The following is a 21,128-nucleotide window of genomic DNA, read 5'->3' on the forward strand; positions in this document are numbered from 1 at the left end:
GGCCTAACACGGTGAAGGGAGGTGCCCACTTGATAACCCTGTTGATGTGCTGCTTCTCGCTGTCCATCTAACTACAAGTATGAGTTGTGGGGGCCGTTAAAAGCCATGTGTTAGGGTAGGTAGTATCGGCTTGGGGTTAGGGTCACCCCCTACCCTAGCCTAAACCCCCCCATCTTCCTTACTCTCTTTTCTCTCCTCTCTTCCCTCATGAAAGTGAGGGAGTGGCAGGAGGTTGACCGTACAGCCTGATCCAGCGGGGGTGAGCGTCTTCCCCGTCTTCTTTCTAACACACCTGTCTTTACAAACTCTTCTCTCTATCCTTCTCTCTCTAGTTTTTTCTTTCGTGTTTCAAACATCATTGTACTTTCAGCGTTGTCAGTACCTGGAGCTCGTATGAACGGAGCCCGAGTCTGTTGAAGTTGGCAATGTTGCTTAGGTTGCGGTGACCACTAAGGGCCATGTGGTAGGTTAATTATACGTTTTGGGATGAGGACACAACTGAGTGCTTATCCTTATCACTAGGGCACAAGTATCTTATGTTTAACTCAAAAGAACCGGGCTGTTTTGGCAACAGGTGAGGTATAAGCCTATGTTCTGTATAATAAAGAGACGTCTGACAGATGGAGCTGCTGATTTTTGTTTAAACTTTCAAAATGTATATTTATTTTCCTCTAGTGTAATTTTTTTTTATAACAGAAAATAGTGCAGCTAAATTAGCATGAGAGGAAATTATTAATCAACCATTTATGGAGGGGAAGGAGCACTACAAACTAAAATAAATCCTTCCTCTCTGGGTTGTTGACTTTAAAATCAACATTGCTACCTCAAATGATGAATTTGATACCTGGCCTGTGGTTAAAAATAACATTAAAACTTATTATAAAACAAAGAATTTTCAACATGATAATAAAGTGCCAGCCATTATTGCAGAGAGAGATATTTATTTAGTTGGTTATTGTTACAAAGAGCAAAAAATAATGACTTTCATGAACTACACATTTTATTTGTAATGACAAAATATTTTCTGAGCTTATATAAAATTAGCGGAAAGAGTACTAAATGGTAAGAACATCAAGCGTAGAAAATTGAGCATATTAACTTGAGTGAAGTGAACTGAAGCAGAGCTGTGGCAGTGACTGCTGACTTTAGATTTAGTGAAGTGAAGTTTAGGCCCATTATCCACCCCTCTTGCAGCAGGATTTTAGGATGCATCTATGTTGTCCCACCTGTGCATAGTTTTGTATTTGGCTTAATGACATGCCAAAGTTTAATGGTTATGTGCAAAGATTCGTATTAACTCTTTGTTGGATAACTCTAGCTGTGCTGCTTCATCATCTTAAGATTTGACAAGAACATTTTGAAAGACATTATGAATTAAGATTTTTGTGATTTGAAAGTGAAAAATAAAAGAGCAAATGACATTCAAAAATAAAAACTTCAGCAACATGTCAAAACAAGCACTAGGTCCCTTAAGTCCCTTCATAAAGTTATAACTGAGCTTATTTGAAGATATCAATATGACAATGTCTGCATTTACAAGAAAAATAATGTTCCACCAGGAAGGTAGACGGAAAACCAAATATGGCAATAAGGCATTTTAACTTCATTGTTCTGGAGGGTCTTCCATTCGGAAGCCCCTGTTGTGATGAATAGCCTTATGGAGCCTGGTCTGCATCGTCGTCTTGACCGGGTATCTCTGGTAGACGGGCAGAAATAGCAGATTATGGCAGGTGAGGGACTCAGGCAAATGGGTCTCATTGGAATCAGGAAGGACAGCGACTCTCATCCTGATGCTCTCCATACCCTGGAAGGGGACGCGGTCACAGCCTGTGAGGAACACTGGGAACAAAACAAAGGAAGAGTTCTTAATGTTGTGATCATCTTGATTTCAGATCAATGATGATAAGCACTGTCATGTTTGATGCTTACAGAGGAACTTTTTCTTTTCCTCAGCAGTCAGTTCCTCAAACACCTCCCAGAAGGTGACGATGTTTGGATGCTCAGCATGGTAGTCTCCTTCATACACCGTGTTCTGTGTGGGAAAATACAAATAAACAAAAGCAGAAATCAAACAAAGGTTCTAAATTAAAGGGCCGTGATGGTGCTTTAACATGCTTAACCCAGGTGACTGCAAACTATACACAGCCATGGAAAATAACTAAGTACAATTACTTATATTCACCCAATTACTAACTAACCAATAACTTTGATATACTTCTACTTAACTTGGTATTTTGGTTTTGGAGATTTATCTCGTAACCCTTCTGAGGAGCTCTTTCTCTAGGTTGGACACCACTCGACTTAACCACCTTACAACAGCCCAAACTAAACCAGCTACAACCTTAAAATTCACCAACACTTTGATGCATCAGTATTAACATCAGTATCAGGAACATTTTGTTATAATATTTTTGAACCACAAGTTTTAATTTGATTGTTTATGGCATGTTATGTTATTATATAGTATTGTGTTAAATAGGTAATCAATCTGCATCATTAAATGCACTTTAAGTTAAATGGCATGTTGTGTGGTGTGTTCAGGTGAGAATGGGAAACTCTGAATCCAGCAAAAAGCACTGAATTCATGTTGTCATGATGAAACTAATGTGAAAAAAACCCCACGTAAAATAACCTAACCTAAAATAACTTGAACAAATAAAACTGATAACTTAACTCAGATTTCTAGTCTCTGACAATCTGAAGAATCCATGCATGGTAAAACTGGCAGGAGTAGTGTGGGCTACATTCAATCAATTTTCCAAGTAGAAATGAGTGTGTAAAGATAAATCTCCTGGTTTTCAGCGTACCTGCTTGAACACATCCCAGTCGTAGTTCTCCTGGCCTACCATCACTGTCTGCAGCTCCTCCGGCTGGAAGAAGTCCACCACGTCAAACTCACACACCTTGAAGAACCCCCTCTTGAACTCTGCAAACACTCCCTCCACTGATTTGTTGAAGGCATGGTTGACAAAGGCGTTTACGAACTCTTTTCTATTCAGAAGGAGAAAATAAAGAATTATACAGAAAGCTGACAATGTCCTGAGGTCTTCTACAATTTATTCCCTCATCTTACCACTATAAATCTCAGTTTATACAAATGTCAGGTATATAATCAATGAGTAAACTCCACTGTAAATCTTAAATGATAAAATGTCATGTCCCAGTAGGGATTTTAAATTGCATTGATGGGCTATTGTAGTTTGTGAGGGAGAAGCCACTTTAAAGTTTTGCTAGATGGCAGCAAAAGCAGGATTTTCAGCTAACATGAGAAAAGATAATTAACCGTTCATAGACAGTAAACATGGTGAGAGTTAGGAGGATAAAGGAGACAATGATTGACAGACACAGGATTAAAGATTGTGAAGCACACTCTAAATTAGATGTGTTCTTTGTGAGCTACAGACAGCAATTCTGTGTGAACATACTTGTTTGATACTGTGACGGGTTTTCCAGATTCTGTTGGATCCAGCTCAACTTCCTCACCATCCCAGGTCACCTGTAGTGAATAATGATTAAACACATTGAACAGAATGAAACAGAGTCAATATGAACTAATAATGGTAGTCATTCTGGGATTTCATAAACGTACAGTGAAAGTGGACTCCAGGCTTTTCACTTTATCAGGAGTGTAGTCCTCCAGGATGCAGCGCAAAGACCTGAAGACATATCCAAAACATCGGTTTAACATATATACAACCCTGCACCTTTTCAAGTTTCAAATCTAAACTATCAAACTATTGTTTATTAAGGTGGTAGAAAAAACATCGGCCGGGTAAAACAGCATCAATGATACAGCTCTGCATTGCATTTTTCAGTCTTACTCTCCCATCACTGGTTCAAACTCCTTCAGGTCATCCAGCGAGGGTTTAATGCGAAGCAGCTTCTTAAAGAGAACCAGCGGGAAGGGCAGGTGGATGATGTTGTTGTTGTAGAGCGCAAGACCACACAGAACACCAAACAGGAAGTATTTCTTCTCCTCCACTTTTGGCTGATTGGTTGATGACAAAAAAAACATGCTTATTATCATTATATGCAAGTATGTAACACATGGTTTCCTCTTTGATAAACAGGCCTTACCTTGGATGGGAACCAGCGCAGAGTCTTGCTGTCGTTGAACATGAACATATCAGACCAGGGAGCTCGTCTCAGCTCATCAAACACATGCAGGAAGAAGTCATTTTTATTGACATTCATCAGCTTCCTGTCATCTTTAAACTGCACCTATAAAGGAAAAAATAACACAATTTTAAATACAAAACACCAACTGAATTACTATCAGCTTTAATGATGAATGTCGACGCACATCTGCACTGTGTACATTTTGTTTGTTGTTGTTGTTACATTTGAAAAGGCTAAATTAAAAACACAAGGTAATATAATATTACATTTAATAAATTCTCATTACAATAAAAGAACCATTTCTAATTTATACTGGTATGTATCTGGGCAGTTTATGTTACTGTCCTGTTATCTCCAATTTTACTTTTAATCTATCTTAATCTATTTTATAAATAAGGTAAGTGTCCTCAACAAGCTTAAGTTGCTAATTTGCTATTGGTGGATAGGTTCCAGTTTTAATGTCCTACCAACACCACATCTCAGCCTCCGCAAGTATGACTTTTACTATTTTTTGTTCTTTTCAGCTTCACAACTTCCTAAAAACTTGGAAGTGCAAAGCTTAATCATTGTGCTCCCCTTTCATTTCTTTGAATTAAAGCTAAAAAAGACAAAAGCTACACTATTTAGCCTCACAACAAATAGGCTGGCAAAGTTTTGAGTGTTTACCAAAAGCTCCTTCTGAAAGGCGCTGTGGTCGGCCGCTCCGAGCTGTCTGAAGGTGTCCTCCACGAGGTGAGTGCGCCTCAGAGTAAGCTGGAAGACCGGGGCTGGTGGAGAGTCTGTGGGACCTCCACGCAATTCAGCAGGCATCCTCAGAGCCACGTCATGAAATACTTGTTGCGCTTTCTGTGATAACAAAACCAATTCATTAACAGAGAAATCTGTTGTAATTATATATTCCTTGGAACATTCTTTAAGATAGATGCTCGAAATAATGAAACAACTGTGGTTGGTTATGCTGTATCATTGAGAGACGTTCAGTAAAATGCTTACAGTCCATTTTTAATACATACTGTACCTTTATCATGGATGCACTAGTGTTAAAGATGGACACCTTGTAAACCAGAGGGAACACGAACGGGAAACGGCAGAAAATGACAGGTGTGTTGTCTTCATCCTTAAAGAAATAATCAGATGATTTACAAAGAAATAATTAAAGCGATAAGCAGATCATTATTTCAGAAGAAAAGGGTCTTTCTCTAAAACACTGCAACATAGTTTATACTGAACAGCATCTTTTTACCTCCACTTTAGAAAACTGGGCCCAAAGAGCAACGTCCACAATGGGTTGCACACTACTATTGAGTTCCTCTACGTAAAAGGTGCTCAGTGGAACTTTGTAGGACTTTCCAGCTTTGTTTGCCTGTGAAAACAACACATACATAAAAATAAAGTTACACACAACAAAGGAAGAAATATTTGAATTCAATAATGTATTCAAAATGCCCAGACATTAAGTCAACAGGTGAGCATTGGTAACATTTTATAGGCCAAACAATGAATTCCTTAATTATAAAAACATACAGATCAATCAGCAGTAAACGTACTGTCCCAGTATTGATTCTGATCACAATAGAACCAATATTTTTGAAATCCTACAGAAAACACCTTTGTTAAAGCAACTCTATAGTTTCATCAACTGGTCCAGATTTAATAGGTAAGTGGTCAAATTTGATCTCAAATTCCAATTGTATTACAGAACTGGCTCTTAACCTAATGATGACTGAACTAAACACACAACGCTGACCTTGTAGAGCAGCTTGAGGGCCTTCAGCAGGTATTTGACTCCTGGGTTGTGGGTTTCCAAGAGTCCGTTTCTTAGCATGAAGGCCAGGGCGTTTTTGAACACCAAGATCTGTCTTGTTAGTAAGGAGGGTGTCAGGGAAGACCACAAGCTCTCTGCACAACGACAAAACACACATAGTATAGTCATATAGTAGGCAGTTATCAAGTAAATCAAGTAAGTTATTCAAGAACGGAACAGTTTTATCTGCTGATGGCAAATCAAATCTTTCATTCATGTATATCTTGTACATTTTAAAATGTGGTTGAAAAACTATTACCAACTTTAAGTTGGTGAGGAAGAACCCAAGAAAGCTACAGATCAACCCACAGATATATACCCCCAGGGTGAGCACCCCATCGGGACGGACCAAATGATGAAGACCTTGGCAAATGGATTATTGAAGACCACGAGTAGATGAATCTGCGGCAAAGTTGGCAAGAACGAGTGTTGCCTAGAAATCCATCAGGCCCGGCTGAAATGCTTAGCACAGAGTAGTGTAGTGCAGCACGCAGGATTCACACCTGGTGAGACGCAGGAGGAGCCCGGCCCCGAGATACCCCACAGAGCCTAGGACTTCCAAGTGCTTACCTCTCCAGCTCCTAGCAAAGTGGTTCCGTAGCATCGGATCAAATGGCCTTCAGTAAAGCAGTTGCACCAGTTTGATGAGGACGCAGCCAAAATCAACAACTCCACAGCAAGGGAGATGTAGAGAGATGACTTTAATCTTTGACCACATCACTGTCAGTTTTGCAGCAGAGAGGTTTGTTGTCGAGGACAGCAAGACCACCAGATCCCCCTACACCATGAACCAAAGAGCAGATAAGATCCACCAACTGCGTCAAGAGCTTTGGAGGCCGGCAACACATTTCAAGTATGCAACTGAGGAGGAGAAACTACCACTGGCCCAGCTCCCTTACATCATCAGGAAGAAACTCAATTCTGCATAGAGTCGAATAGCACAGGAGACGCAGGATAGACAGAGCTAGGAAGCGAGCTGCATTCATTGCTGTTAGGACAGAAGCAAAGTGGTCGCCTTGACTGCTCAAAGGAAGAGGTAGATCACTTCCTGCACACTTCTCTGAATGACCCAGACAGAGAGCAAGAACTGGGACCCCAGAGAGCCCTTTTGGACACACCAACTCCCTTGGTTGAACTCAACACCAGAGAATCCACTTTAAAGGAAATCCAAGAGGTGGTTACAGCAGCCGAGGCCAGTTCTGCTCAAGGATCCAGTGGAGTACCCAGGGCTCCTCAGAATCCTCTGGAAGACGTCTCGAGTGATTTGGCGAAGGGGAACGGTAGCCGAACATGTGGACAGAGTCTGGATTTCTAAGGAAGAGAACTCAACCAAGCCACAGCAGTTCAGATCCATCTCACTTCTAAGTGTGGAAGGGAAGGTCTTCTCCAGCGTCATATCCAGAAGGATGACAGACTTCCTCCTAAAGAATGTGTACATCGACACCTTGGTACAGAAAGGTGGCATTCCAGGAGTCCCAGGGTGCCTAGAACACACTGGTAACCAAGCTGATCAGGGAGGCACGTGAAGGGAAGGAAGACCTGGTTGTCCTTTGGCTTGACCTCGCCAATGCATGTCATAATACCCCACAAGCTGGTTGAGACCACCCTGGTCCGGCACCATGCACCCAGCAAGATCAAGGATCTCATCCTGAACTACTATGGGAACTTCAGTCTTAGAGTCTCTTCTGGGAGTGCAACATCTGACTGCCCAAAAAAAAGGATCATAACTGGGTGTTCTATCTCAGTTATTCTCTTTGCCCTTGCCATGGTCAAGAGCACCTCCGACTGAGTGCAGAGGCCCGCTGTCCGAGTCTGGCATTCGGCACCCCGGCAGCTCAAGTTTCCATGCCACGTTACATCAATTTCATTGAGATGTGGTGCCAATATCTGCCTCTTCCAAGCAGGTGCTCTTAATAGAACTCACAGTCCCCTCGGAGGACCGCATGGAAGAGACTAACGTACGCAAGTGGCTTAAGTACCAGGAGCTGGTAGAGCAGTGTTGGAGGAGAGGCTGGAAGGCTCGCTGTGAGCTGGTCGAGGTGGGGTGTAGAGGCTTTGCTGGCCGTTTATTGTGCAAGGTTTACACTGTGCTTGGCATCACAAGAGCTGCCAAACGAAGGGCCATCATGTCCACCATAGAGGCTACAGACAGGGCATCTAGGCGGCGTTAGATCAGGCCTGGTCAACCCTAGAATCCTAGAATGTCTCTTTTAGTTAAGTGAAATTTAACCATTTAAGTAAAATGGAAATGTAATAAATATTTCCCTTTTGCATATCATTTTTACTTTTTAATATTAAATCTGAGATATCTTTTAATCTCTGTAACAAAATTTACAGTAGTTATTTACTTAGTGTTTCCCGATTCTTCTCACTCAGATCCGCGATAACGATGGCCAACAGCAACGACGTATTCATGACATAGGAGTCATCTTGCAGAAGGGGGAACGTCAGCAGAACCAGGATGATCTCTGGTGATTTTAGGTCACCTTTTGAAGCCATTAGCAAGTCAAGCAGGACGTTGATGCTTACCTGCAAAGAAAAGAGATTTATTAGATAACTTTGCAATGTTTACAGAGCATGCATTTGCTTGAAAGCTTAAAATAAGTGTATTTTGTCCTGTCTCAAAGGCATTGAACGCATGGTAAAATATGACAGCTCATGGGACAGGGGACTAGTTTTATCATTCAATCAATATATATCCAGATGAACAAATTATCTCAATGATGCATGAAAAAAAAAAGTATGCTCTTAACTGATTCTTTGATCCATGGTACTGCCAGCAGCCGATCATAAGTTTGGCTAGCTGCCTCCAGGTCCACGGTTAAGGCACCAGCTTCTAATGGACGCCCACTGACACAAGCAAAAAGCAAAGCATTAAAACAAAGTGGTAGTGATAAAATGACGAAATGACAGTCGGGTAATCTTTTTATTCTAAAGCTCAAAATCTTAATATTATAACTAATACTGTTACTGCACGCTGCAGACAGCTTCAAGAGATAGAAAAGGACTCACTTGGCCTTCGTGAAACTTGCAACAAGACTGGAACTTGTAAAAAACATCGAACATATTTCTCTGTTGAAAAAAGAAAGAAACACTGTAACACTGAAGTTGCTGCTCATGAGACTGATATTTCATATGTGTATTTATACAATCACAACTATAAAATTGTTACGGAGAAAGGACCTCTTTGCTTCTGCGTTGCCCGGTCTCACTGTCAGCCATTTTTGTAGTTTTGTCTCATCAAGCCGCCCAGTTATCTGTCTTTGGTTTGAACGCTTAAAGACAACCATTGAATACATTTTTAGAGCCAATCTGATGAATGAACATGAAATCATAGTAATTTAAACGTAAGATTTAAGATACAAGGAAACAGTTTTGAAACATTATGGTAATCTCAATGAAACAAATCTTTAAATAGTTGAACACAGTACCTGTGCAGGTAAAGAGAAAACAAAGCTTGTGTTCCATCCAGTTGATATTTTCAGGTCTGAATAAATAAATACAAAACAATGAATGAAAGATTTTAAAGGAGTTATTTTTTAAGTAATATTCACTGCCAACTTCTGCATATTTCTAGGAAACTGTCAAAGACGTTGCCCTATCTTTAACTCAAAAAAAACCATCTAAAAATCTGGCAACAATATCAGTAAGGAGTAGGAAGTGCTGCCCAACTCATATGCCTATTTAAAATCAGAAACGACATGACACATACATAAAAACATACATACCTTTTGGTGTGGCTGCTTCACTGTCAGTGGTCCATGGAAGTTTTACCAGCGTGGGAGTCAGACTGTCTTCTGTACATCCAGTCCCAATTTGACCTTTGGCCCCATTACCAAAAGCCCACAGCTGGCCAGAGGAGCCCAACACCAGAGTGTGACGTCTAGGAGTGAATTTTATTTTAATAAATAAAGGTACATCTCAAGTACTTTAACGTTAACTTCGACATCGCAAGTTATATTTTGGAAACAAGATTTTACAATTGTGACATCCTAACACGGCAATGTTAAATGTTTTATAAAAATTGAATTCTTCACCTGCCACATGAAATCTGTGCAGCGTGTCCATCCAGAACTTCAACCAATCGGGGTCCCTTTTCATTGTCAGACGAGTTGTGACCGAGCTGACCGTGGCTTCCCTCTCCAAAGGTGAAAACATTGCCATCCTAGAAATCACTGCATTAAGTAAAATCTTATACCTTTTATATATTTTGACAATCAACTTTGTCACATTCTGTAAATATATACCAATATATGTTAAGTCAGGGTGCAAGTAAGGTTTGTACCTTTGTTAAGACAGCAGAGTGAGCCTCTCCACAGCTTATAAAGGAGACATCCAGAGGTCTGAGGGCAGGTACCACACAGATGTTGAACCTGCCTGTTAAAGATGAAGAAAGAAGAAATTAGGAAATTGTGTAAGAAAATATGAAATATATAACCAGGACGATAATGTGAGGTTAATAGCCCCAGTTTGTCCCACTGATGTCTAACAACCTGGATGAAAAAACAATTAGAAAAAGATTTTTAAACTGTTTTCCAAGTTGCAACTCTGTTTCCTGATCCAGACAAAGATGGTCGGCAGGAATTACATGTCTCAGTTCAATTTGTATGCTTGCTTTGCACACATTGCTTGCAGTTGGCATTAAAGATAAAACTGCAGCAGCAGTTACTTTCTTGGCTTTGGGTGTTGCTGATTGACACATGAAGAATTAGTCTGACAACAGCCAATGTGCTCCACCTTTATGGATCATCCTCTACTTGCTAACTGTGAACAACTGAGTTTGTCACTGAGTTAAAGTAAATTGTTCTGACCCTTTTCATCCACCCTGTTGAGGCCCAGCTGGCCTGATTTGTTGGCCCCACAGCAGTACACCAGGCCTGGCAGTGTGAGGAAGAAAGTGTGGGTAGCCCCGGCTGAAATCTGAGTCACCGCTACACCGGTGAGAGCTGTCACCAGGACGGGCGTGTACTGCAGTGCCACGTCCTTCCCCAGGCCCAGCTGACCATGACTGTTACGGCCCCACGTGAAGACGTCTCCTCCTGGAAGGTGGGAAATAGTGGAGGGAAAAAAGAATGACTGCAAACAGAGTCTGTGCACTTTTGAAAGGATGATGGAAAAACATGAGATACTTATATTTTGCATTGTTTACTTAAGATTTAGCTTGTTAATGTAAGAATCAAAACATTCTTCTCACTCAACATAAAGCAGCAGTAGGTTTTTAATAATTTGCATTTCCTCAATAATATTAAAACTGAATTTAACATGTTTACACAAAGACACAATCACCTTGTCATTGTCTTACCTTTAGTCAGAGCCAGAGAGTGGACATTTCCACAAGCAACTTGAATCACAGGAACTGGCATTGGTATGGGCACCCGACTGCATGTTGATAAGACAGTAATAGGTTACATAATTTAAAAAAGTGTTTTGCTGACCCACAGGGAATAGAATGAATATTATGTATTTATATTTATAATTTCCACAGACTGAGTTCTTGCCTTGGTCTGTGACAGCTGTGCTGTTGATTCGGTAACATGCCTAGCTGTCCGTCCTCCTTTGCCCCCCAGGAGAACACGTGTCCGGACGCACACAAAGCCAGACTGTGGTCTCGGCCACAAACCATTGACACCACATCACCCAGCCCGTCCACACGGCCTAACACAGGATGACAGAGAGAATTAAAAATAGTATAACATGTGGGTGATATCACCTGGGACGTGAATCAGAAAAACTCTCTAAAATAGAAACCTAAGCATAAAACGTTCGTCCTGGTGTGCTCATTTACAAAGGGGAAAATAACTGTTCTCAACTACAATTTCAATGGATTTGTACTTTTCTTGAGTATTTTAATCTTATGCTATGAATTTTTTTGACAGCTTCAGTTTCATGTTACTTTTCATGTAGAGAAGTAACTAAGTTTTCACCTACGTCTGCTACAACGAAATGTTGCTTAAATATTAACGTGTCAATTATATAATATAAATTCTATATAACACCATGCACTGTATAGAACTATTCTCATATTTGACATTGTAATATGTTGATTTATAAATATAAATATAAAAGGCTTGGAGGTTTGAAATACTTGAACCACTATTAATGGTTTTACCTATTTACTATTTCTTTTGCTAGACAATAGTCGAAGCAGAACCACATATCAGACCCGTCAATATATCACTATGCAGAATATCCAATATTTCCCACGACCACCTGAACTCAGCGCAAGATAAAAGTTATGTTATGTTATGTTAACTTTCGTTGTCTGAAAAGATGAGACGGAAACGAAACTGAAACTGACCGCAGTAAATTATCCTGCGCAGTGTTTACGAGGATTTACGACTTTCGATGCAATAAACCTGCTGGTTGTCAGTGTGCGAAAACACAATAAAAACTTTTCCCTCAAATTAAAGACTCATGAAGAATACCTAAACGGTTAGCCTAGATTAATGTTAATGTAGAGAGTCATTATGAAAAATAATTACACGTTATGTTAGCTTCATAAAAAGTAGGGTGTTTTCAATTGAGTGGTTCTGTTACGAAATTTATACTCATAAATAAAGCAGTCCTTAAGACTTTTCTTCTGCCTTCTTGAATCACTCACATTATCAACTTTACCAACCTGTTGTCTTTCCATCTTTACACTTCTTTCGTCCAAGTCTTCCCTGAGAGTTTTGTCCACAAGATAAAACGCTTCCATCTCCGGTGAGGAATAAAGTGTGCTGTTCCCCGCAGCAAATGTCAGTGATGGCCCCGGGGACGGTCCAGGACACCGGACTGAGGGCTGTCTTAACACCGAACTGTCCACTGGAGCCGTCTCCCCAACAGTACAGCTGAACCATGTCTCCACCTGGACTCAACTGGACTGATGCGTTAATGGACTCTGAGGTGAAACTTTATCTTAGCTGATGCTGCCTTCAGGTACTGTCGGAGATATCACTATCCGGATCGGAAATACGCACTTCCTGCACACATGCTAAGAGTGTAGCATAATGTATAGTAATATGAGAGTTACTGTATCAAATACGCTAACCTAGTTTGTTACTCGGTATAGTTTTTACTAAATTAATTTACCAAAATCGAGAAGTTTACTACCAGTAAGTAGTAGGACAGACTACTCCAATTTACGAGCTTACCATGAAACAGCGAAGGCAACATGAAAGAAACAGCATCTATTATGACAAACGATAGGATCTCCGACTTTTGTTGATCTAAGATGACATGTTACTCACTCTGTCCTAAAAAAAAAAATCTGCGTGAATTACAAATACTAAGGACATTTCTGTGTTGTAAAATAAGCCTTTAATATTTATTATTTAAAATGATTCACAGACAGGATAATACTATTTGCTGACATGTTTTGCAATAGGTCAGAAATTCTTCATACATTTGTGATGTAAGCAAGCCAACTTGGCTTTGCTTTATAAACCATAACAGGGATACAAATAAGGCATTATTACCAAATAAGAATATATAAAAAAACAAAAAATGTGTCACAAGGATTTCTGTGTTTTCAGTATGCACAGTAGATGTGGCACAAACTCTCACTTTAATGGTTTTGTTTTCAAAGAAATGCAACCCAGTTAAGTGCAGGGCAGGGTGCATATTTGTGCAATGAGGTTTATCTTAATAATCAAGGACAAGTTGAAAATGAAACTCAAAGTTGCAGTTTAAAGGTCTGCTTTGAAGCAATCTTTTATGTGTTCCCGAGAAGTGTAGAACAAACAGATTCATGCAGTATTTTATTTAGGTACTAATATATACATATATACACATATAAACACATTTATTATATTACTAAGGCCATGTGACATTCGGGGCTGCAAGGGGTAACCAGCTGAATGGTGCCCTGTCAAAGGGGCATTGCTTCGATTGACCATTCACCTTTTCTCTGCACCTGACCGACTCCTCCCCATTAACCATGATATCAAAAATAGAGTAAACACCCACAGATCCGTCCTCAAAGCCCACAAACACACACTGCTGCTTACTCACAACCAGAGTAGATGGATTCTTACTTAGTCGGACACTTCCTATTCTTTCCCCGTCAGCCAGGCGTACGACCGTGAGGACGGGCCTCGCGTGCAGAGAACAGACACAGCTTTTCTCTGGGGTGGCGGGGCGGGAAATGTAGGCAACATAACATCCGGTTTTATCCAAACAAGCTTTAATGATTGGACCCTCCGCCTTGATCGAGCACAGTCTGACTTGCGACAGGTCCAAGAGGTTTATATCTTTATTTTCAGTGGACAGCACAGCGTAGTTCCCATCAGAGCACATTTGGAAGTCCTGCAGCTGACAGTGAAACATATGAGGCAGCTGAAAGTGCCTGCACACCGTCTCCTCGGCGACTTTCCACGTGTACAGTGCCCCCGATGCAGCCATTACTACCACAAAGTCCAGGTGCTCTGTAAGTGTGCAGAAAGCAACAACTTGCTCTGAGCTTGCCACACAGGAAAAACGCTTGCTGATCGAGCCCGTCCACAGACTGGCAGCCAACAAGTCTCCATGGCGTCGACCGATAAGGAAAGTGCTTTCAGGTGAGACCTGGGCGTCAGATAGGTACAGGTGTATGCTGCACACAATGCTCCCATGTGACAGCTTCCAAACACGAGACAGATATCGATCAGAAATACTCACACCGAAGTTACTGTTGGGGGTGATCAGGATGTCTGTCGCTCTGCTGCCACTAATACGCAGGATGTTCTGACCGGTTTCTGTCTGCCAAAGGTAAATATCCCCTCCTGATAGTGTCAGAAGGTGGACAATATCTGGAGAAAGGCGCAGTTTTTGCACAGGACCATCATGTAGGAAGTAAGCGTGTGGAAGTCCTGTTTCTAACCTCCATCTCCACACCGTCTCTGATCCATCAGAGGTGTAGAACCACTTCCCTGTTACTCCAACTACCACTTCTTCAACTCCACGACTCATTTTTGGAGCTGTACCTGCTGCGTAGATCGTCCCAGAGTCCCAGACTGTGAGGCAGCCCTCATCGGCCACGCAAATAACGTCTGAGGCCGTTCTGAGGAGCGTATGAGGCTGCTTGTTTGTTTCTAAGGAGAGAACACACTGCCCTGTGCTGACCCTCCACACCAACACAAGGGGACAGTCGTTTAACAAAGCCAGGAAAAGGTGGCTGTCCTGGGAGAGCACAGCTTGAGTGAAGGCCCTCCCCTGCGGAGCCAAGAACTGGTCCCACAGCTCCCAGGCACATGTTTCCCACAGTGTAACCTGGGTAGGGTAACACACCAATAAAGTGTTGTTTTCAATGGAGTAATCTGTATTGAGGATGTTATTAGATTGACTCTTAGTCAAGCTTTCTTTGACAAGTCTGGGTCGTTGTGTTTGGGCTTCAAATTCCCAAAGAGTCACGTTCCCTGTCCTGTCAACACAAGCCACTTCCCCCTTTTCCTCACAGAGGATTACTGAGGTAACAGCATTGAGGTTCGAGTTTGAACATGTGCCAAGGAGAGTGAAGGTGTCGGCGTCAAATATGGACACCGTGCCTTCCTCCTGCCCGCAGTAAATGCACAAGCCATCAGAGGAGCAAACCAAACAGGTCACACAGCCCTGACACTGGAAATGAGTCAAAGTCCCGCAGGAGATGTCAAACACACTCACAAAACTCTCATCTCTCCACCACATGAGCAACTTTTTCTGGCATGCAACAAACCCTTCAATTTTGTTCAGTGTTTTTTTGCTTGAATCCATTTCAAACTCTGTTTTCAAAGTGTCTTTGACCTGGAGAAACACTTGCGGGCCTGCCACATCCCACAGGAAAAGCTTGTTGCATTGTGTGGAGAGCAGTGCGAATTGGCCGCTACTCTTCACTCCTGCGAACTTTAGCTCTTTCTGCTCAGAACTCAGTGATAGTTTGACGATATCACACCCCAAACCTTTCCAAACCCAAGCCGTGCCGTCATCCATGACCTCTGCTACAACCCCGCACTCTGTCCCAGCTGCTTCTGTAACAGAAACGTTGTCGTTTTTGGCATCACACCGTGAGCACTGAACAGAGGGGACAGAGGAGGGAGCAGGGCAAAGTTTGACTCCTAATCCACTTCCTTTTTTCTTCCTCTCCTCTCTGATATCTCTAACATAACACTCAAGCACAGGAAAGACCTCCAGATAAGGGAGGAGGCTCGCCTCCATTACTGCGGGAAGCTGCAGGGGGGAGCTCCGCAGCAAGCAAGCACAAGACGTCAGTATGCTTGCAAGGAGTGCTCTTTCCCTCGGGAAACAGAAATGGGATGACCCTTCTTTACCTTCCAACATGCACACTAAATCACCCAGGAGTCCTGCTTGAACCATAGCCTGGTGAAACCCAAAAAACATTAGCATCCCACGCTCCAACTCCTCCCATTTGTTACTTTCTCGCAAGTGATGCGGCAGTTCTAAGACTTTCCTGAAGTTCACTCGGCTCACGTCTTTGGAAGAAGAGGCGAAGATGAACGGCTGGCTGGAGGGATGCCCGTCTAAGGATGTGTCCTTTTGGTTGGTACCATTGTTTGGTCGAGACAGCTGGTTTGCAAGAAGTGGTTTAGCACTTCCACAAGACAATCTGCCGCTGAAATAGTCCGCCAACGCCGTATGAATCTCCCTCCTCGCCTCATGATTGCTGAAATACCTTCTTGCAGCTACTAGTTTGAAATGTCTGCTTACCCAGAACAGAACTTGTGACCCCCCGACTCTCCTTCTAATTAGAAACCCCCTCAAATCTAACAGAAGTCTCTCCACGTCGATTTGCAGCACCCTCATATCAGAGGAAGGGCTCGCACCCTGCTGAACATACTCAGAGAGCAGCTCGTCATCAGTGGACAGCAGATCAGCGAGCTCGGCCTCAGTGAGTCCAGTCCTGGAGAGGGTGATGAAGGAGACGGCACGAGCCACGACAGAGCGGCCATGTTTCTGCTCGAGGTGATCCAGCAACGCAGAAATGGACGAATGGACGCCATCAGGGAGAGACGACTCTGTCACATCTGAATCTGGTGATGAGAGAAAATAAAGAAGGGACAGAATGAGGAAAGTGTAACACCTGGGAAAAAGGCCAAAACCAATGCTTGAAGACTCTGTTTATTTGCTGTTTAAGTCGTACCAGAGTGCCAGAGCGAGGTGTGCAGGTGCAGGAGTCGAGCGTAGAGAGTCAGACAACAAGAGGTCAGCGCCTGGTTCACCAGCGCCTGTTGTCCCGACGTCACCCTCCTCCCCGAGCCGCTCAGCAGTGACGCCAACATCTTTGCGCACCGTTTCCTGTCCACTCGTCCCAGCTGCGCGCACACGTATCCTGACTCCTTCTCGCTGCCCTCTGACTCACATGGAGGTGGACTTCTTTGTGGGTTGATGGTCTGCAGGACCTGCATCCGGTTGGAGGAGACTGTGAGGATGAGTTTGACGTTGGGAGGAAGCGGCGAGGGGAAGCACTGAAAGATTTTAGATCCAAAGCTGTTTTTAATGCGATCCAGGCCAACGAGGATTAGAATTAGAGGCTGTTTGGTGGAAGGCATGAAGGAGAGGAGGGTGGAGAGACGTTCTTCAAGCTCAGAAATACAAATGTCAGGTTTCATGATGTCTGAAGAATCTGGGCATGGTGTGGCGCTAAGGCCTTGGCCTTTGTTTGTCGGTTCACAGAGAGGATTTAGAGTAGAGGTCGGGTTGTTGGAGTTTTGGTCCCTGATGTTCTGCTCAGAGGAAGATCTGCTGTGATATCTATCGGCAATCTGATGACATAAATTTGACAACAGGTGCTTTGGGGTAGGGTTGATTGACAGGTTGCAAAAGTAAGTGATCACCACGGGATCACAATCTGGTAACCAGGACTTTATCTGTGGAGAGAGAAGGAACACTTGTTTACATGATATCAAGACCATGTTGTATCGACTCCTCTTACACTTTTGCCACTAGATTTGATCGCATGTATTTTTTTTATTTGTCTCTTTTCTTTAACTTTTGTAAAGGTTATATGGGTAATTTATCTTGTTCAACACAGTAGACACCAGAGACAACTCCTTTCAACTGTGTAATACATCTATTTATTAATTGTTTATAAAATGCTCCTCATCCTTTTCCAGAAAAATAGAACTAAGCTCGCCTTTCGGTTCTGCACACTCACCTGTTGAGCGCACTGTGCCAGCAGGACTGTCTTCCCGGCGCATGGTCCTCCTGTCACTACGAATGGGCACTGTGGTTGGCTTTGCTCCACATAGGCTCTGACCTAAAACAGAACAAGAGTACACTCTGGTTATGCAAATAAGTGAAATAAATGGGATCAAGTTTTACCAGTTTTACAACACTGAAAATAAATCTGTGTTGTCATCAAAGCCACGCCATCAGCAATAACAAATAACCTCTTCCTCCTCTGGTCGAGTGACATCATAAAATCCTGACAGGATGTGACACAGCTCCTCCTGCTCGGCCTGCTCTCTGGACAAAGCATCCCCGAGCTGAGGGTCCGAGCTGGTTCCTGAGATTTTCACGCTGTCAATCAACCCCACGAGGTCAGAGGACACCTGCTGGATCAGAGACTTGGCATAGCCCCGCCTCCTGGCTGTCGTGTAACCGTGGCGGCGGTCACACTCTGTGGTGATGGTATAGACGAGCAGCTGGGAGGAAGCGACGAGACCCGGGAGGAAGACGCCACAAAGCTCTGAGAGTAGTTGTCCATCAGTGGGTGTTGTTGTTTGCTCAAGTGTAGGAGCCTGAAAGTAAAATAAATGGAAGGAGAGGAACAACAAAAACATAAATGCTCATGAGAAAGTGCTGGATGACTCTCACCTCTGACTCTGACTGATGTTTTGACCTCATCAGTCTCAGTCCCTTTGCGTTGATGACCTTGTGGATGTAAATCAGGCAGCGTCTGATGATGTCACTATCAGGACGGTCCTCCAGAGCGAATCGCAGATCTGCGTCGAGAGCTGGAGAGAAAAAGCAAAGTGCACGTTAAACTTTACTTCAACATCAAGCAAAAGACACACAGACAGACATGTATGTCACCTGATCTGTAGTAGCTCTGGGCTCTGTCTGCGGTCATGAGACCTTTGTGGACACACAGACTGACGGTGGTCTGAAACACCTTCCCCAGCTCGTCTTCTTTAGCCTTTATGTTGCTCTCCTCTTCCTCTTTAAACTCTGCCTGTTGAATAAAAAATGTCCCACTGTTTGTTAAACAAGACAATCTGTACCATAATTTAATCTGAATGAAGATGGATATAGAGATCAGTCATGTGTTTTCAGTGTGATCACCTGAGGACGGCAGGTGTGTGCAGCTCTCCTGCAGTAGGAGGGAGGGATGGTGTTCTCGTCCCTCTGGTACTCTCTCTCCAGCTCCACGGTGCTGACGCCCGCCCTCTGGCTCTCCTGCAGCAGCAGCTGGTACTCCGACACCTCCACCTGGGCGGGCTGACTGGCTGGGCCATACTGGTGTCCTATGAAAGCCTGCAGCACCACCATGTGGACATAGAAGGAACAGCAACATTATTTATTATGCATATTTTGCTCACACTTAAGTGCTAACATGTAGAGTTATAAGGCTTATATAGCCTTTTTTTGCTTTATGTGCAGCAGCTAGCTGGATGGGATGTGTGTCATTACTTGTCTTGATTAATTAGCAGATTGATCAGGTTCAGTATGATGCAGTTCAATCAGCCCTGCAGTACATTCTGTGACAGAAAGTAATTTTAATAATAGGTTAAATATATTTTTTAAATCTAATTAGACAAGATGAAAATGATTGATCTGAGCGATCTTAAGACTTTCCAGCTACATGATACTATGCCCAACCCTCAGATACTCTAATAATCGTGTAAAGCTGCACTTTCATCATTAAAAATCTTTAGCAGCTGATAATGAGAGTTGCTTCAGGTCACTGTGCATTGATCAAACTGTATTTTAATTGAATATTTCAAGCACTATGGTGCCCCTGTAGACCCTGAGATGTTACTGCACTACTGTTCACTCAAGGCTACATTAATTGTGCTGCTTTATTCACCAGTAAAAATGGTCCCGCGGAGCTCTCTCTGCATTCTTTAATGAGCTGCTTTCTGGTATTTTCATCCGGCCAACGACTGGGATCACAGGACTCAAAAGGGTCTATCACCTGCAGACACACAGAAACACGCACACAGAGCGTCACGGTTAAAACAATCCTTTGGAGGGACGGCTGATAATTAGTTTATGAATAGCACACAGTGAGGTGTAACAACAATTGGAGTGAAATATGATATTCTTCCTTTTTAATTACACATGCTGCTGAAAAGAGGCGACGGCACAATGTGCTGTGCTGCTGAGCTGCCGCACAAACTAACACACCGCACGGACTCTCGTTACAGCTGCTCATCCTCTTCACTGTCAGATTTAATTAAGCAAAGTTGAATAGTATTGACTGCACGTTTACAGGGACGGCCTCAGGGGGGAAGTGTGAAGAAATAAAGGACACACACAAACGCACACACCACGAGGCTCTATTAGTTAGTCAGAAAATGTATTTACTGGTTACACCTATTTACAATAGTTAATTGTTCAAATGTAGTACCAACAGCGCCTGCATCCAGCCCTAGCAAACTAATATACCGTGTTAAAAGGATGTAAAAAAACAAGCTCCCAGCTGCAAAACACAACACACAGCATGTGATTATGATGCATGTGCTTTCTATGCAGGGAGCAGGATTGAAGAAAAGTGTGTACTCACCCTGAGATCCAGTCCCAGTGTTTGTCTGCAGTGCTCTCGAAGTTTGGGGAACACGTCCTCCCTCAGAGCTCTGCGCTCAACCACGCTATCTTTAGAGGGAACAAAAACACAACAACATATACATCCATTCACAAAAACACTTAAAACACATGTCCGTAGAACACATTTGCTTTTTTAATCATCAAAAAATTCAGCTGATACTTGACTATAAACGAGTATCGACATACCCTCAGGGTTGGAGCACAGATAGAGTTTCACGCAGGACGAGCTGCAGGTGGACTTTGAAGGAGACCAGCAGTCCATTTCTTTTCCTCTGGGTCGGAGGTTAAATCAAAAGCTAAAACACGCGAAGAAAACTTTTGCTGTTAACATGTAAAGACTGTTTTCTGCTACTCCTGTGCTGTCGTCTCTCTTCTCCCTCCTGCTCCACTCAGGAAACCCTGGCCTCGGGTGTTTACAGAGCGTGTTTTATCATGATCACACCCACTTCTCCTGAATGGAGCTCCTATTAAACAAACATGCAAA

At 42.7% G+C, this 21,128-nt stretch overlaps 2 protein-coding genes across 2 annotated transcripts; both read right to left on the reverse strand.

The window, feature by feature from the left end:
- Nucleotides 1-932: 932 nt before the first annotated feature.
- Nucleotides 933-12,829, reverse strand: LOC138596873 (probable E3 ubiquitin-protein ligase HERC6). Its single transcript, XM_069668312.1, has 23 exons — nt 12,543-12,829; nt 11,422-11,578; nt 11,226-11,302; nt 10,735-10,962; nt 10,209-10,300; nt 9,961-10,088; nt 9,652-9,806; nt 9,355-9,410; nt 9,107-9,198; nt 8,936-8,995; nt 8,677-8,773; nt 8,272-8,452; nt 5,867-6,018; nt 5,363-5,482; nt 5,138-5,236; nt 4,786-4,965; nt 4,078-4,221; nt 3,822-3,988; nt 3,590-3,656; nt 3,426-3,496; nt 2,808-2,991; nt 1,930-2,032; nt 933-1,839 (listed from the first exon to the last, which is right to left on the reverse strand). The coding sequence occupies exons 1-23, from the start codon at nt 12,760-12,762 to the stop codon at nt 1,604-1,606; spliced, it is 3,066 nt and encodes a 1,021-aa protein (XP_069524413.1). The 5' UTR covers nt 12,763-12,829; the 3' UTR covers nt 933-1,603.
- A 397-nt stretch (nt 12,830-13,226) lies between these two features.
- On the reverse strand, nt 13,227-21,008 carry LOC138596688 (NACHT and WD repeat domain-containing protein 2-like). Its single transcript, XM_069667986.1, has 10 exons — nt 20,831-21,008; nt 20,604-20,692; nt 19,905-20,012; nt 19,160-19,351; nt 18,911-19,049; nt 18,692-18,831; nt 18,265-18,615; nt 18,030-18,131; nt 17,016-17,742; nt 13,227-16,905 (listed from the first exon to the last, which is right to left on the reverse strand). The coding sequence occupies exons 1-10, from the start codon at nt 20,904-20,906 to the stop codon at nt 13,718-13,720; spliced, it is 5,112 nt and encodes a 1,703-aa protein (XP_069524087.1). The 5' UTR covers nt 20,907-21,008; the 3' UTR covers nt 13,227-13,717.
- Nucleotides 21,009-21,128: the final 120 nt, after the last annotated feature.

The sequence above is a fragment of the Semicossyphus pulcher genome, unplaced genomic scaffold (genome assembly GCF_022749685.1).
Source record: "Semicossyphus pulcher isolate SPU_LCO1_2020_fin unplaced genomic scaffold, fSemPul1.0.p SCAF_19, whole genome shotgun sequence".
Classification (NCBI taxonomy): Eukaryota; Metazoa; Chordata; class Actinopteri; order Labriformes; family Labridae; genus Semicossyphus; species Semicossyphus pulcher.